This window comes from Cariama cristata, unplaced genomic scaffold (assembly GCF_000690535.1).
Source record: "Cariama cristata isolate BGI_N322 unplaced genomic scaffold, ASM69053v1 scaffold1986, whole genome shotgun sequence".
Taxonomy (NCBI): Eukaryota; Metazoa; Chordata; class Aves; order Cariamiformes; family Cariamidae; genus Cariama; species Cariama cristata.
The window spans coordinates 30,973-47,307 of record NW_009623626.1 but is presented as its reverse complement, the minus strand read 5'-3'; the positions used below and the strand labels follow the sequence as shown (position 1 = coordinate 47,307).

The following is a 16,335-nucleotide window of genomic DNA, read 5'->3' as shown; positions in this document are numbered from 1 at the left end:
TAAATAGCCTGCAATCCGAGCGGTGGGAGCAGAGCGTTATTCCTTCCAGGTGCATGCCTGTATAAAAACCTCTGGAGTGTGCATCCGCCCACAGGATCCTTCCCGTGCCCTCCGTCACAGCAGGTACCCAGGCAGCCGCCCACCAAACCTCATCCGACGGGACTTTTATCTTCTCTGCTAACTAACCGAGGTCTGAATTCTTGCATTTCAGGTCAGCTGTGTTCGCCAATGAAATCCAGCTTACCTAACCCCTGCTATTTCCCAAGGAGTGACTATCATTGCTGGTTTCCAGTATTTGGATGCATTTGCCTTGTAGACTCAAATATCATAGAGGTTTACTATAGTGATGTTCCTAGCACTGATATTTCCTTTATTTCCTAGCATTTCTATTAACTTTTTTTTTTTTTTTTTTGGTGCATGATAACATGAGAAAATTGCATGAGCTCTAAGAAACACAGATGTTTGTGTATGGTACGAGCCTATGGCTAAGCCCTGTCTCGCAAAGAACCCACTGCAATTGCATTTCCCATGTCAGCAAATGGAATTGGCTTTTGCCCAAATAATTCCAACTAAACCAGACTATGCTGTACAACTTTTGTGCAGGGATGAGAGAAACACATTTCAGCAGAGTTGTCTTTACAGCTGAAGACCCAGTGACACAGTACTGCTCACTAACATCTTTTTTATTTTTTTCCTGGCCATGCAGCTAGATTTGAAAAGCTCTTTCCAAGCCATGGATTTTGGAAGTTTAAGAGGCACAAAGTTTCTTCTTAGAGGGGATAAACTGTTTCTTTAAGGTTTATCAACATCTTACAATTTGTCCTTCAGCGTTTAATTACCTTGTTCATTTTACGTGGCATTGTCAAATAGATGTAATTTTGTGAAGTATTATTTCTTCCTTAGGTTCTGAAGAAATCAAATGTGATCTTTTCAGTTATTTTGTTCACAACAGTTTAAGACTATAAATGAAGTCAATACTGGTTCAAAAACTTTGGAAAGCACAGAATTTAGACAATTATTCACCACCAAGATAATTTTGGAAAGAAATTGGTTGCTAACGTTCAGAGAGAGCCAATGTTTTCCAAGGGAACAGATTTTGGTTGCAGTATTATTAAATCAAAATTGTTTGAGATAATAATTTTCAGTAAAATATGGATCAGAACAGTGTCAAAATGGTAAGAAATGTCAGTTTTTACAATTCTAGAAGAACAGCAGCAACTTGACCCTATTACATATCAGGTACATAATAATGCAAACGCCACCTACTTACAAATAGCTTACTCAATACTCAGTTGTGTCTGCAGTCTTCTGGTACAGCTTGTCATTTAAAACGATAAAATAAAACTGTGCATCGTGAAGGTCAAGATACTAATATACTTGAATTCTCGAAATTTTAAGACTAAACCTGTCCTGTAGCTTGTAGCTAAAAAAGCAGCCTTACTTTTAACTCCATTTTATGAAATACATCATTTAGTAGTTATGGAAGTACGAGAGATATATATATTAAAAAAACCTTTTCTGTTGAGCAAAAGCTACACCTATGAAAAGAGATTGATATTATTATAGCATCTAGAAGTCCCAACTAGAGCCCAGTGTGTTAAGTGACATACAAATGCAGAGTGCATAATCTTTATCCCCCAATTTACCATCCAAGAGCTCAGGCAACTGATGGACTTAAGGACCACACCAGCCTCAGCACAGTACCAGTGTAACCACTACCTGTTTTTTTTTTTTTTTTAGACCTCCTGATCATTTTAAGAAGAGATTTAATAAAAACAGCAAAGTGTCTTTATAAATATTTAAGCAGACTCCTATTTTAGAGGAGCTCAAAGGACAGAACGGGAGAAAGGATAACAATTTTTAATTTGAGAATGTAATATAACATGTCTAATTGAATTCAGAATTCAGTCTGTACTGAACGAGTGGTAATAGGGTATAGATACCATGATCTGAGATGCAATTGTATGTATTGCAAGCACTTAACAGTGGATCAACAAATATATATTTACTGAGCATGTTTCCAAGCTATTTTCTGGTATTCACTGCTACCCATAGCCAAGTGAAATTCTCACCTGTTGCAATAAGAACTTGTCTAAGCAAGGAAAAAAAAAAAATACAGAAGGATCACTGTCTAGCCCGACTGACCAATTAAACAGCTCACTCATTAAACAAGCCCTTCTGGTTTTTACATAAAAGAGGACTGGACAATGTAAAATTTCCTCCTGCTTTGTAATTTCAGGATTGGCTTTTCACTTAAATAGCACAAATTTCATGCTAGAAAAGCCTTACCAAAAACTCAAAATAAAACAACCCAAACAAAAAATACTCCCAAAACTCCCCAAATTTGAAAATGTAGTGCTTTGCAAGTTTAAACATAAAATGCTCAGAAGACTGGGTCTTCAAGCAAGTGTTTTCTGGCTGTAGCCATCACCAGTTCTGACAGATTCCTCTCTTTTCATTACGTGCCTTCCCAACTACACAAGTCTTAATAATATGTTTTCCCAGAGATTTCCTAAAACATTAAAACATGACCAGATTTTATTCTGGCTCAAGGCATGAAAAAGAGACAGTGCTGAAAACTGGAAGCATACTTTTGATTACATGAGAAACCATTGCTGTTGTAAGGATGGATGCTTTCACGTGTGAAATGTGAACACAGATGCATTTACTCATATGTCAGGGAATGCAGTAAACGCAGCATTAACTTCAGTCTCTTACCCACCATCATCATATCTCAAGTTATACACAAAAGCTGCAAAGCCAGAACTTGTTACTAGCTAGACAGAGGCCCTCTGAGGAAAAAAAATCTGGAGAAATCGATTTACTTTAAAGCACTCTCTTTTCTGAAGCAGCACAAAAATCACTGCCATGACTGAAGAAATGCAGAGGAGTTAGAACACAACTCCTGTTCTTGCGAATAGACAGAGCGGCAATAAGGAATATATCAAGTGTCAGTAAAACTGCAATGGTGTCGATATCATGTGTGCAAATAAACCACCCACACAAGTCAGCAGGCACTCTGCTCCTTAAAAAACTACCTGCAGACATTGCTGAACCTCCCAGCCTCTGCCAAAACTCTCCCCCTTCTAGCCAGGGTATCGAGAAGAGCCTTCTGCAGCTATGCACCTGAATGATACAAGGCTGGCTGCAGGGCACCTGGCTGGAGAGAGCAAACAAATCGGCATTCTCAAGAATGAGCAGAGTAAGGCAAATCATGGATAAAACCATAGCACGCTCCAGCCATGATGATACGTGGGAAGGGTGAACTTGTACAGGTATGAACCGTTTTTTTCCCCTCTTTATACATATATTTGTGTCTGTGTGTATATATATCTACACACACACCTGGATACGTATATACATAGGTGCTATCAGTGAAGAAAACTCTAGTTAAGCAAAAAGTTTCACTGGCATATTTCTCCCCAGGCAAATTTAGATCCAGCCCTACTCCTGCTTTTACGGTTTGTTAGCCGGTATCAAGCAGTTCCCTCTGATGTTGGGTGCTGCCCTGTACACTGAAGATACACAGTCATTCGTAACACACAGAGTTTTCCAAAAAGAGCTTACCGATTCAAACTTCTCACTGCAATTATTTCCTGATCACCATCTGCAGACTCTGCAGTTCACGACGTTTCAGGGTAATTCCATTAGCTGTTCTGCAGGCAAAGGCAGAGAAGAGAAGGCAACTGTATACAAGGAAACAAAATCAACAACCAGTTTGGAATGCCAAGGCCTGAGTTCTTTGGGAAAAGGTAAATTACAGAGATAAGAAGTCATAGACATTAAAAGACAGTTCATCTTCCTCAGCTGCTGCTTCAACTGACAGTACCGTGCAAGTAGCTCGCTTTTCAGACTGATCAGTGGCATCATTTCAGTAACACACTGCAAAGATTTTGCATAAATGACAAGATAATCATGATAAAATAATAAATACAATAAACATGATAAAACAAACCCTCTGATAGTATTACTGCATTACCAGAGAGTGCTCGCAGCAATTTCCAGTGGAGTGGGGATGTCACCTCTCATCCGGGCTTTCTGTCCCTTCAACCTCTCACTGAAAAAGCCCCAAACCAAAGCCCACCCAAACAACTTGCTCTCTTCTTCCAGTCCTACCTCCTACAGAGAGGGTGCCCACAAGCTTTTACAACATTATTTTTTCCCCTTCCATTTCAGCTCTTTTGCCATGATTTCTGCACAGCAGGCATCGTTCCCCAACAAGATTCAAAGAGCAATGGACTGCCAAACCGAGGAAGAAGAAACCCGTGAAGAGCAGTATGACTCCGAAAACTGCACTTGCAGCTCCAAGCATGCATCACCAACAGCAGAATCCGACTCAGGTTTAATCCAATTTAAATACTGCAATTGCTATGGCATGCTAGCATTTCATACTTTCATTCTTCTCGGTCTTCAAATAGTAGATATCACCATGTCACTTTCCTTTTGATCTCCATTTCTTCTTCACCATCTCCCCTTATATTTGTATTTGTTATCAGATCAAATCTACAAAAAAGACTATCTCCGTAAGTAAGATGCATGTTTAAAAAGGTCTCTGGATTTTATGTAAACATCTAAGAAATATTTCTCACTTACCATCAGAGATATAATATGCGTTAATTGGGCTGGCACTGATGAAGCTGCATTACAAATTTCAACAGGCTAACCTGCTCAAACGCCTACCAAGGATTCCAGGCAGGCATCAATTAAAACCCCTGTAAGCCAGGGCAAATTTTTTTTCTTTGCAGTTAATTTTGTATCATCTATGCACATCCTGGTAACAGGCTTCCACCAGCAGTACGGTCATTCAGAAGAGAGCCCTTGTTTTCAGGGAGATCAGATGGAGCAGTTCAGCAGAGCTATCCCGAAAAATCTCACCTACAAGCCTACTCACTTGGATGAGGCATGCCCGCACAACTGTAGTAAGGACTTGCCAAACAGTGCCGTGTATGTCAACATATACCTAAAGAGTACCTTACAACCCTCCTTTTGTGAAAGAATGGTTAAAAAATAACCACTAAAAAGAGCTAGGTTTTCTTCAGCGTGAGAGGTAAATCCTAAATTCTTCTTTAGTAAAAAGAAGCTTAATGTTTTAGATGTATCGGCCCCACAAATGAAAACTACAGCACAAACTCCTACATGGCTTATTCTGGCGTACCCCAAAATACAAGCTAACTTGGTCCTGAAAGTCTTCTAGCTGTTACTAGAAGTTATATATTTGAGACAGTAAATTTTTCTAGAAGGCTTATTTCTATTTGTGAATTGCCCAGGCAAACCCTCAGAGTGGCAGGACATGACCATTGCTCCTTTTGCTCCCTGGCCAGCCAGACCATCCAATTCTGGCCGGCAACTAGTCCCAAGGGCAACAGGGAGCTTGACAGCTTTTCTAGTCCATGTGCCTATCTAGGACAAGAGGAAACGGTCTCAAGTTGCACTCCCCAGAGAGGTGGTGGACTCGCCATCCCTGGAGGTGTTCTAAAAAATGTTTAGAAGTGGCGTTTCAAGACATGGTTTATTGGGTTTAGTGGGCATGGTGGCGTTGGGTAGAAGGTTGGACTTTATACCTTTGAGGTCTCTTCCAACCATAACGATTCTATGTACTATTTCTGCAGAATACCTTTCATCCTTTAACAAGCTGCACATAAACACCCGCGAAGAAAAATACAAATTTTGTCTTTTCTCTCACAGATTCACCAGTAACTCTTAAAATACTACAGAACTGGGTTCCCAGAGTTTCACCCTACTTTGATAAAGATCACTACACGTACGCCGGCCACCAGATCGTCATTCAGGAGTCCATAGAACACTTCGGAGCTGTGGTATGGCCGGGGGTAAGTATGTGATACGGTACTCAGAAAGTTGACATGACAGAAGAATAAACCATGCCAGTGGCACACTAATATTGAAGAAGCTTTCTTAGATGGCACTTCTGACAGCGGAGGTTTCCCTATGCAGAAGTATTTCAGCAAAAAGCTCTGCCTTACACTAATTTGCCAGTTCACGCCGAAAGAACTGTGGCAGCTGAGTATTTGTAAATTGGATGTAGGTATTGAAAAAACAATTAAGAAAGGGAACTCAGGAAGAAGTGTTCATCTTCCTCCATGTTTCCAATCAGGCACTGCTGGGAAGTAAACAATCAGCAGGACAACAAGGAGGCTGGAAAAAGAAAATTTTGAGAGATTAAATAAAGGAGGTTAACATAATTAAATATGCCCCTTTTAAAGAACATGCTGGAGCAGTTCTTCTTCAGTCTTTGCTTCTGCTGCTCTTAAAAAGAGAATTCTATGTGGACTGAGAAAATTGCCTTTGAGGGAAGAGAAGGTCAACTGATAAAGACATAAAAATCAGGGTTTCAAAGTTTTTCAGATCCACATTTATTGAAAAAGCTCACAGAAAATGGCAGACAATTTCAAAACAATGGAGAAAAAGAACGCGTATGGGTGGCTGAAACAGTATCTTATTTTGAAATGTCAGATCATCCGCTCTCACATTAATCAGGTGTCAGAATGCAGACGGTAAAACTTTCCAAGCAAATCGAGAGGTTGCACAAACTGGACTGGTGATTCATTAGCTGTCAGCTTTCCCAGAGCAGGTAGCCAGTGTTGCATTATGAAAAGCACAAGAGTTAAAACAGCAACACAACTCTAAAGAAGAGAAGCAAAAGGGGGAAGTTAGTTTCTTTGGCATCGGTGTATGGGTTTTTTTTATAAACAGCTGATTTATCTTCTACTGATAAAATCTTTACAAAGGTCTGAGAAGCAATACTTCTGTACAATGCTGCTGATTTTGGTTGACTGGCTGGTTTGGTTTTTAAAGTTTGTACTATTCTCATTAAACAAGTGCTGAGTTGGTAAATAACAAACTTTTAATATTTCCTTTGCAAAAAAAAATTCAAACAAACAAAAAATCAGTTTTCAAAAAAATCTCTGCTGAAGCCTGAATCTACTTTATGATAGTGATAATAAACCAGAACATTACTATTTGCATATTGTTAAGCCTCTTGTTTGCTGTTCTGACTGTATGGCTCACATCTGAACACTGCCTACCTTGAGCTGTCAGAGGACTCACAGTGTACAGAATTGTGTAGCAAATCGATATTCCATAAGCCTAAAACTAAAAATAAGAAGTTTAATATTTATTCTATACATAAAAAACAGGACACATCATAATTCTTTCCATATTACATTTTTATGTTACAGCTTTCAGTGTTTTTCACTGTATAAAAAAAACCCCAAACCTGTATAAAAACATCTAATGAATTTTTGTGCAACTTACCTGTTACCCTCTTATGGATATGTGTTAACCCTTTTAGGCACTGGCTTTATCTCAATATCTGGAATCAAATCAAGAACAATTCAACCTCAAGGATAAAAAAGTTTTGGAAATTGGCGCTGGAACAGGCTTGGTTTCCATTGTTGTCCTTTATCTTAGGTCAGTAATTCCTTTTGGATTTCTTGGGAAAGATGATCTAGATCTGCCACTGTCACTTTAAGGCAATGAAGCAACAGTTGAAGTAAACTTTTGTTTGTCACTGCTTTTTTTTTTTAAATGAAAATTACTGTAAAATACTGTTTTGTTAATAAAATAACTACCCTAGTTATTGGTGAGGGGGAAGCTGGGGAGGTTATGTAGATAGAGGGTTTTTTTTTATATATATACATATATATTTATATATAGGTTCAACTACATACCTATGAACTGAAACAAATTCATGTTTCTTTAGGAGCTTATGTTACAGCTACTGACTTGCCTGAAATTCTTGAAAATCTCTCATATAATATTTCAAAAAATACACAACACATGAATACGCACAAACCTGAAGTGAGAAAACTGGTATGGGGAGAAAGCCTCGATGAAGACTTTCCTGCATCAACTTACCATTACGATTTCATACTGGCAACTGATGTTGTATATCATCACACAGCTTTGGACCCCCTGCTAGCAACAATGGCATATTTTTGTAAGCCAGGAACAGTATTACTATGGGCAAATAAATTCAGATTCAGTACAGACTATGAATTTTTAGAAAAATTCAGCACTATATTTAACACGACCCTTCTAGCAGAATTTCCAGAATCAAATGTCAAGCTGCTTAAAGCCACAATAAGAGAGGATTAAAGAGAAAACTGTTACTAATTTTGACTTCGTGGCAGCACCTTACAGTTTGGAATGCTTTGCAGCATTACGATGCACCTTCTGTGCATTTATGTTTGTAAAGTTGGAGTTGTATCTGAGTTTTGCATGACAAGTTATAAAAAAACTGGCCAGACAAATGATACAGCAATTTGTCTCCGGTCGATACACATGACCTGTTCGAATAGACCAATTTCACTCCACTGAAGGAACAAAGTTAGTAGCACCAGTTAGTAAAAAGGCTTTAACAGAAAGCATTGATCATCTGGGCTGCACTGAACTTCTGTGGTTTGTTGTTTTCTTTCAGCAAGTTTTGTTTATGTACTGTTTCAGAAACCAATACAATTTTTAGCGTCATTATTTGTTTTTATTAATTATAAAATAATCTTTTAAAGTATCAGAGTGCACATGGTGGTTTTTGATCTTCAACTTTGCACATTTATTCTGCTGTGTTTTACATTTTTAACATTATTAAACATATATGTATAGCTTTACAATACCTGATCAAGATTTAACTGTCTGGCACTTTTATACATGTATCAGCCTGTCCTGATACTCAACTTCACATGGATTTTTGAGTTTGCCTGAAATCACTCCAAAATGAAGATTTACAAGAGCACCTATGCATCAGCAATTCCGAGTTACACATTGTACCAGTTTGAGAGGTTGAATTTTTCTTAAAAAAAATTAAATGTAAACTCTTGCAAACAATACAGGTAATGATGTCCCATTACTTTAGTCTAATAAATAAGATTTCAGCTACTCTTGAAGTAGCTTTAAGGCCTTCATACAATTGAAATTAAGATCAAACATGTTAAAATTCAGTTTACTGTAAAAAATGCAGAGCTTTTACAGGTTTGCAGTTAAAAGTAACAGTTAAGAACCTAACATGCATGCAGTAAGCCTTCCCAGCCTAATTCCAAATCCTTGGTGTTGGCAGTTCTGGCACATCCATTGCCAGCAATGGGATGCACGATAAGGAAACTCCCTGATGACAGGAGTTAGGATAACAGGTATTAAGCTGTACCCAGGTGCTGTTACTGATAAATACACACAATTTAATAATCAGCATTCAGAAATGAAAACATGCGTTCCAATAAAAAGTCAAACTTATCTTTTTGTATCCTGCCCCATATAAAATCACTTTAAGTTTACAATTGTCGGTTTTCTAGAATACACAATAATCAGGTGGATACATGACAGGAAGCCAGTTTTCAGTGAAAGTTGCACAGTGAGTCCATCCAAGCAACTTCATTAGCTGAAGGAAAAAAAGCAAACATTAGAAAAAATGAGCAGCTCTAGGGTCTTATTCTTTTAAAAATCTAAATCCTTCCAACAAACACTGCATCGATATCAACATCTTACTAAAGATGTCTATTATCAGAAAGATAACAGACTGGAGAACTGGTGATCTTTGAATGACTTAGTCCTGAAAGGGGAAAAAGAAAACCATTCTATATGATCTACAGTCTTTCAACTCAATGCACAAAGATTTTGTCCTAGGAGTTACAGTAATTCCCATTAATTCTCCACCTATATTCTACTAGCAATAATTGTGATTAATAATAGTAAAAATAACAGCAGTTGCACAGCAACATAATTGGACTTTAAACATGCAGAAGGTATCTGTCTAAGTTGTCTCTACCTTCTTTACGCCCCAAAGAAAGTAACAGAAAGCAAATCTGCTAAACCTGACAGTTACTCACAAACTAGCTATTTTAGAAAACAAAAGAAGAAATCACTATTAAAAATGGAGGCCAAGCCACAAAAGCCTGGATAAAGTTAAGGTGTTAAGTTCAGCGAGTTCTACAATGTAAAGGTATCAAAAATTTAAAAAGACTTACATCTTAGTTCTTTTAAAGCTTACTCAGCGTGAACATAGCCCATTACTGTGCCAAATACACCTTACCTGAATGCAGTTTTTCAAGTTGTCCTTCGTTGGCTTCTCTTCTGCAAGTTTTGTGGCAAACTTGAGACCTCTCCCATACATTTTATTTACCAACGCATGCTTATAGGCAAAAGTCAAAACCTACAATGCGAAAACAAAGACAAATTAGATATTTTAATATTTTAATCTCACGAGGCTTAACAAGTAATAGCAGATTCTGTTCAGGTAGCAGAAGCGATTTAAACAAAGTAAAACATTTACACAAGGTAGCTTGCATTTTTCTTTGCAGTAAAACAGATGATTCACAGTAATAGTTATAAACATGAACTTCCTAGAGACTGTTTCTGACTTCACGAACATATTTGACTTCAGAACATCTTATGTAATATAGATGTCACTATTCTAATTTTTTTATTCATTCCATTTCTAGCTTCTTTGGATTTTCACCCTCTAGAGGCAACGGTATGGTATGAAAACAAAACAAAACACCCCAAGAACCAGGCAGGTATATTTTTGACCCATAGAAACAAAGACCCAATTGAGAGTTTTGATTTGTAGGAAGTCACAAACTTACTGCAGAAACAAGTATGAACGTACACAGTGAATGATATGAACACACACAGAGAAATGCACGTAATTATAAACAAGCAATGAAGACAGGTAAGCATGAAGACAAGCCTCAGGTTTTGGGTCAGCTCCTCAACTGCTGGTAATTTATTAAGAAAAGATTATCAAAAAAGCTTTCTCTTGATAATACTAATTCTAAAGAGATGGCTTACAATACTCGCCAATGCTATAACTAACATGTGCAAATGAATGTGTCCACTTAGGAGCTAATGGAAAATAAATCAAGTTCTTAACACCCAAACACTGCCAGTGTTTGGGGTGTTGCAAGATAGTTCATACCATTTCACCAGTTACAGCACTACCAATTGGTGTAATCAAGACATTGTTTTATATATTCCCTTTGGAACACTCATAGTAAATAGCTTTTAAAAAATTTTTTTACTGAAGAGTGACATAGCAGGAAAGTTGGTGAATATGGTGGTGTTTCTGTTGTTGGCAAAGTCTATGAAATCTTGTATTAAGAGTTTGCTCTCACTCACAGTATTTCTCCTTCCTCTGACTCCTCCATCAAAAGTCACATTTTCCCAATGTCCACTTAAAATATTCCATTAAGCTAAAAAAAAAAAACACTTCAAGGATGTTCAGAAAGAAATATTTTGTACTGCAGCAAAAAAAAAAATATATTTAAATATTTCTCAAGAATACAAACATGAAGGAATCCAAGAACCAAATCCTGCAAGGACTGAAGAACCTGCCTAATTTGTAGCTGCCTGAACATTCCACTGAATGTTAATCACAAGCAGGAGCCTTTGCAGGATCAATACTTAAAAGACTGAGCTAAAAAAAAGAAATAACAAGCTTAATTATCAAATAAGTAGAGGTGTAATTTTGAAGCTCTAAAGTACATGCCAAGCACTCAGAGTTGCTCATTCTTCTTCTGTCTTCAAGTACTTATTTTGTTGTGTTTGAAGTATTCACTTAAGCTATTGTAGCTTAAAACACACACATATATGCAACAATGAGCATACAGCACCATTCACATATAGATTTTCCAAATATTGCTATTGGAAAAATACTTTGCATGCTGCCTTCTCAATCCAATTATTTCAGATATTTTCCTAAAGCAAAACACATTAGCAAACACTTCTGAATAACTGCTCAGTGGATCCATTAGCAGATTTAGTTGGTTAAACTAATATTTTTTTTTTTTAAAAAAATCTCTTCTGTAAAAGATGATAGAACCACAAAACAAAAACAAAACAAAACAAATCAAATGAAAAATGCATTGGAGCTCTCAGCAAATATAACATATCGGAGGCTAACCAGAAATAATGTCACTGCTCTATTAAGAAAGCTCTTACCTGACCCTGTAAGTTTTGAATGGTTATTGAACATCAGTGATAAAGGCAGGAGGAAAGCCACTTGACAGCATTTCTTTCGTAACAGGGCTTCCTAGAGTTTTTGTGGCAAGAAAACAAAGCATTTTACGAAACACCCTTGCTCTGGCCAAATAAAAATTTGGGTATTTCTAAATGAGAAAAAAGTTCTCTGTTGGACCAAAAGGTTGAAAACAATGCTCCAAGAGCTCTTGATAAAAGACAGTAATTTCTGCCTTAGTGTATGGAAAAAAAAACCCAATCACCTTGTATACAACTTAAGTAAAACTATTAAAAGTATATTAGCACTTCAGAAGTTAAAGTCTAATGCATGAGATGCTTTAAAAATCAGAATAGGTTTACAAACAAAAAATGTTAGATAAGAAATAATACTTTATAACTTGTACACATATTGGTCAAATTAAGCCTTATAATTAAAATACTGCAAGCTTTACAAGATCACAGAAGTGAAGATTATGATTCCTTGGTATGTGTAAATAAAATGTTAACTGGACTGCTATAAAGAGAAAACAGCTGCTATCTGAATGCATAACAACAGCAAATAAATTTGTAGTATCTAAAAGCAATTGCTAGATGAAAGAATAGGAATGAATTCTAAGTATTTGATAATATTTCATTATTTCAAAAAATAGAATTAAGGCCAGCTTTTACACAACAAGTGATATGGCCCAGAAATTGGCCAAAGAGCAATAAACAAGGGGTAGTAAGAAAAGGCAATGCATACTTCTAGGATATCGGAGCGGGGGGAAATCACTGTTAGATACTTTATTCCCCAAGCTAATGGCCTGTAATATTAAGTGTGCTAAGAGCCAGACCCATGAAAATCGTTCGACGTCCATCTCTTAATTAGTGGCCTAACTTACCACTGGCTACATAAAGATGCATATTTAGGGCAGCAAAATGCTGATACGATCTCTCCCAAGACATTTGCAGGGCTGAAGTATTAAAAGCCTGAAAACACTCTTTTAAAAAGAATGTTCTTTATTCCAGCAACACTAAACTACCCAATAAAACTGTATCCTAACACTGTTACCTATGAAAAGGAAAACAGACTGGTATAATCACTTACTTCATTAGTTAAACAGCTGATTAAAATGTACCTACATTTACAAATAATTAAAATACTTGGCTAAGCAATATAATCTATAGATAACACACTCCAACTACTTGTAAGAACACTGAAGTCATAATGTTTATAATTACCAGAAAATGAGTTTTTTCAGGTTTATATACATCCATGGTAATAAACTAAGGTTTCTTAGCTACCTTTGTTGACTTCTCTCTGCTCTATCAACCGGCCTATTACAAACAAAACCAATATTCATATAAAAAAAAAATTGGCTCACCGTATTTTCAAGGGAGGAAGGGGAGCTAAGGGAATCAAGTAGCCAGCAACAAGTTTTTGGCAGTGACCGAATATGATCAGCTGGAAGAGACAGCTGCATCCAACAGTGTGGACAGTAATATGAAAAACAATCCAGGCTAAAGACGTTTAAAAGATAAGATGGAAAGGTCTGGGCCTTTTATTTGTTTTTAAACTTATTTTTAAACATGACTCTCTGCTTTTCTCCAACAGCTAATTTAAAGGTTGAGGGGCATTAAATTCTACAGATGAGTCATTCCCAGTAACAAACAGGCAACATCCTACTACTCTCCTGTAGCAATTTTGTTTAAAACTGGGGATTTTGGCCTACAAATTTTAAAGCTATGTTCTAGGTAAAAGAAAAATTGCACAACTTCTATTTAATTACTAAAAACCCTAGAGCACTATCACAAATGTGTTAGTGATAGTTAGCATAATCAAACACACACTTGCTGCATAGAGCTGTCTCAACTGGAATATATTTGAAACCCTTTTGTGTACACAGTGGACATAAATATTTTCTTTCATGTTTCATTTAAAATAAACCTTCAGAGAAAAGCGATCTAACTAGAATAACTAAAAGGGTGAACAAATGCCTTCCACTAACGAATGCCCTATGGCAAGCCAGGTGCTACACCTGCAGAGGAGAGGTGAAACAAGTGACAGGACTTGGTTTACTAGTGGGTGAGCAGAAACACACAGAAGAGTGATGATGTTCCCAATTCATCCGTAAAAACAACACAGAAGAAAACACCGTCTCTCTTCGTCTTCAAAAAATTTGCTTAGTCTTTTAACTACTGACATCTGGATGAACTCTGACTTATAGGAAGCTTAGAAGTAAAAAACACTTCGAGTCATATCTAAAGCCACATATATATATACACCTGAAGGACCAGTGCAGTATTCAAGTGCGTTATTTCCCTCCTTTCTCACCCAGTTGTTCCATCTTTCGAGTGCCATACCACAAAGCCACGTCCATATACAGGAAGAGCTCCACATTTTGGTTTCCAACATAGTGCTTCAGAATAAGCTCGCTGCCTCTTGAGGACTCTCATTTGAAAGACATTCGCCCGAGGTCTATCTCCTATCCCCTTTACTCCAACTCTACTCTTCCTCCTTCCAAACCTCTTCTGTTCCCCAAAAGGCAAATGAATTATGCCAGGTTAGGTAACAGAACCAAGTCACAACACTTCATTTTATCAGTCCAGTCTGAAGTAAGTCCAGAGTAGCATCACAGAAAGGCCATTAAAGCTTTAATTTTTTGTTTTCTATCAAGGTGAATTTTGCCAAGCACAAGTCAGCTGGACTGAAGAACATTCTCAACACTTTTGCCCTTACCCTAGCAAAAATACTTGTTTCTTAGACAAAACCTTCTTTGAAGCCTTAAACACTACTTCACAAAATTAAGTCCTCAACATTGTTCCTAAACTCCTCATCTCAAAGAATGCAATCTAGGTGAACAGTACTGTTCCCGTTAAACAGTCAAAACTCCAAATTTCCGTCTAACAGTCTGTAAAATAAAATTATTTGCACTAAGCTATTCAATTTGGTTTTAAAATAACAAAATATTCCAGAAGTACAACAGCATATTGCATGCAACACCAAGGTGGAGATTTATACTACTGTTTCTTCCAAATAGACAGAAGAAGCTGTAAAAGAGGAAGACCAAAGGACAATGCAGATATTTAAAACATTCTTTTGGGCCATCTCTAGGGCAGAGGACATTTATTTTTATTCAAATAGGAAGCTGAGAGAGCTTTAAGCACAATGCCACTGACAAAACTTGTCAGTCGTTATAAATAAAAATGAATGAATACTGATCAGACAGCTTGAACATCAGATGCAGTTTGGCAGAGTTGGGTGGAATGAAGGAACTGTAAAATAGTAAGTTAATTTTTGAAGAATAGTTACAGCCTGTGACACACATGTACAGCTATTCTCACAGTTTACAACAAAGACAGCAGGACTATAACTGTAAATTTTTTTCTTATGCTTTTTTGTGTCAGGCCATATCAAAATTACGTAGTCTTAGCCTTTAATCGTGACTCCTAAAAAGCTAAATGAAGCATCATTGGGTCCTCATCATGTATTCAGGATTTTGAATGATCAAAGAACATTCTATCATTGGCTGGAAACTGCAGTGCTAACAACTGAAACAGCTGGTCTGAATAGTGAGATTGCTAACTATGGCCAGTTCCTAAGAAAACTACTAGATGGACACGACACCTGTTAGTAAAAGAAATGAAAGAATATGAACAGCAGCAAGCATGAAACTTCTAGGAAGCAATAAAGGAAAAACAAAAAAGTTTTTTCTCTATTGAAAATAACTCCCTTTGCCCTAGCCCTTCTCTCCAAATCTTGGGGGGGGGGGAGATCAGGGTGCATTACTATCTCCTTTCAAAGCAAAATTCTCAAACCCATCAAGGCCCAAGTCACATTAGTCTCACTCCTCATCCCTTTCAAAGAGTTTCGAGAAAAAGAAACCTCAAAAGATAAAAGTGAACACCTAAAAGTCTCAGTTCCAATAGTCACATGAAAGCTTTAAGTAACAGTATGCATTTCTTTCCCTGCAAACTTTTGTTTTTTGCGTTATCTATAGGTACTGCTGGGATTAGAATTACTTAACAGTACCACGGGAGAGATGAGAGGATACATCCATCATGTGATCTTTAGACACATTAAATGGATAGCTAGCAAAACTAACACTACATCATTACTGACCAACATACGTGCTCCTAGATCACAGAAAGCATGAAGAAAACCACCAGAGAAACGAGTGAGCTACACAAATTACTTGCCAAGCAGTCACTGAATCACAAAATGTTTGAAGGTGGAAGGCAGCTCTGGAGATCGTCTGGATCCTATCTGATGAAGTTTTCACTACCTGCAAGGACTGAGACTTCACCACACCTCCGGGCAACCCATTGTAGCATTCCATCATCCTCACAGTAAAAAAACCCAAACCTACTTCCACCCCTGTCCGCTCCGCT

At 37.3% G+C, this 16,335-nt stretch overlaps 2 protein-coding genes across 2 annotated transcripts in view; one reads left to right on the top strand and one right to left on the bottom strand.

Moving 5' to 3' along the window:
- The first annotated feature begins 4,186 nt into the window (after positions 1-4,186).
- LOC104163702 (protein-lysine methyltransferase METTL21C-like) lies at positions 4,187-8,115 on the top strand. Its single transcript, XM_009702796.1, has 4 exons — positions 4,187-4,340; positions 5,686-5,828; positions 7,310-7,422; positions 7,716-8,115. The coding sequence occupies exons 1-4, from the start codon at positions 4,187-4,189 to the stop codon at positions 8,113-8,115; spliced, it is 810 nt and encodes a 269-aa protein (XP_009701098.1).
- Positions 8,116-8,757: 642 nt separating this feature from the next.
- TPP2 (tripeptidyl peptidase II) overlaps positions 8,758-16,335 on the bottom strand; it is a 36,620-nt gene continuing 29,042 nt past the window's right edge. Inside the window, exons 18-19 of the mRNA XM_009702794.1 lie at positions 10,040-10,159; positions 8,758-9,388 (exon numbers count right to left, since the gene is read on the bottom strand). Of these exons, the coding sequence (XP_009701096.1) occupies positions 9,299-9,388; positions 10,040-10,159 (210 nt within the window). The 3' untranslated portion in view covers positions 8,758-9,298. The remainder of the gene's footprint in view (positions 9,389-10,039; positions 10,160-16,335) is intronic.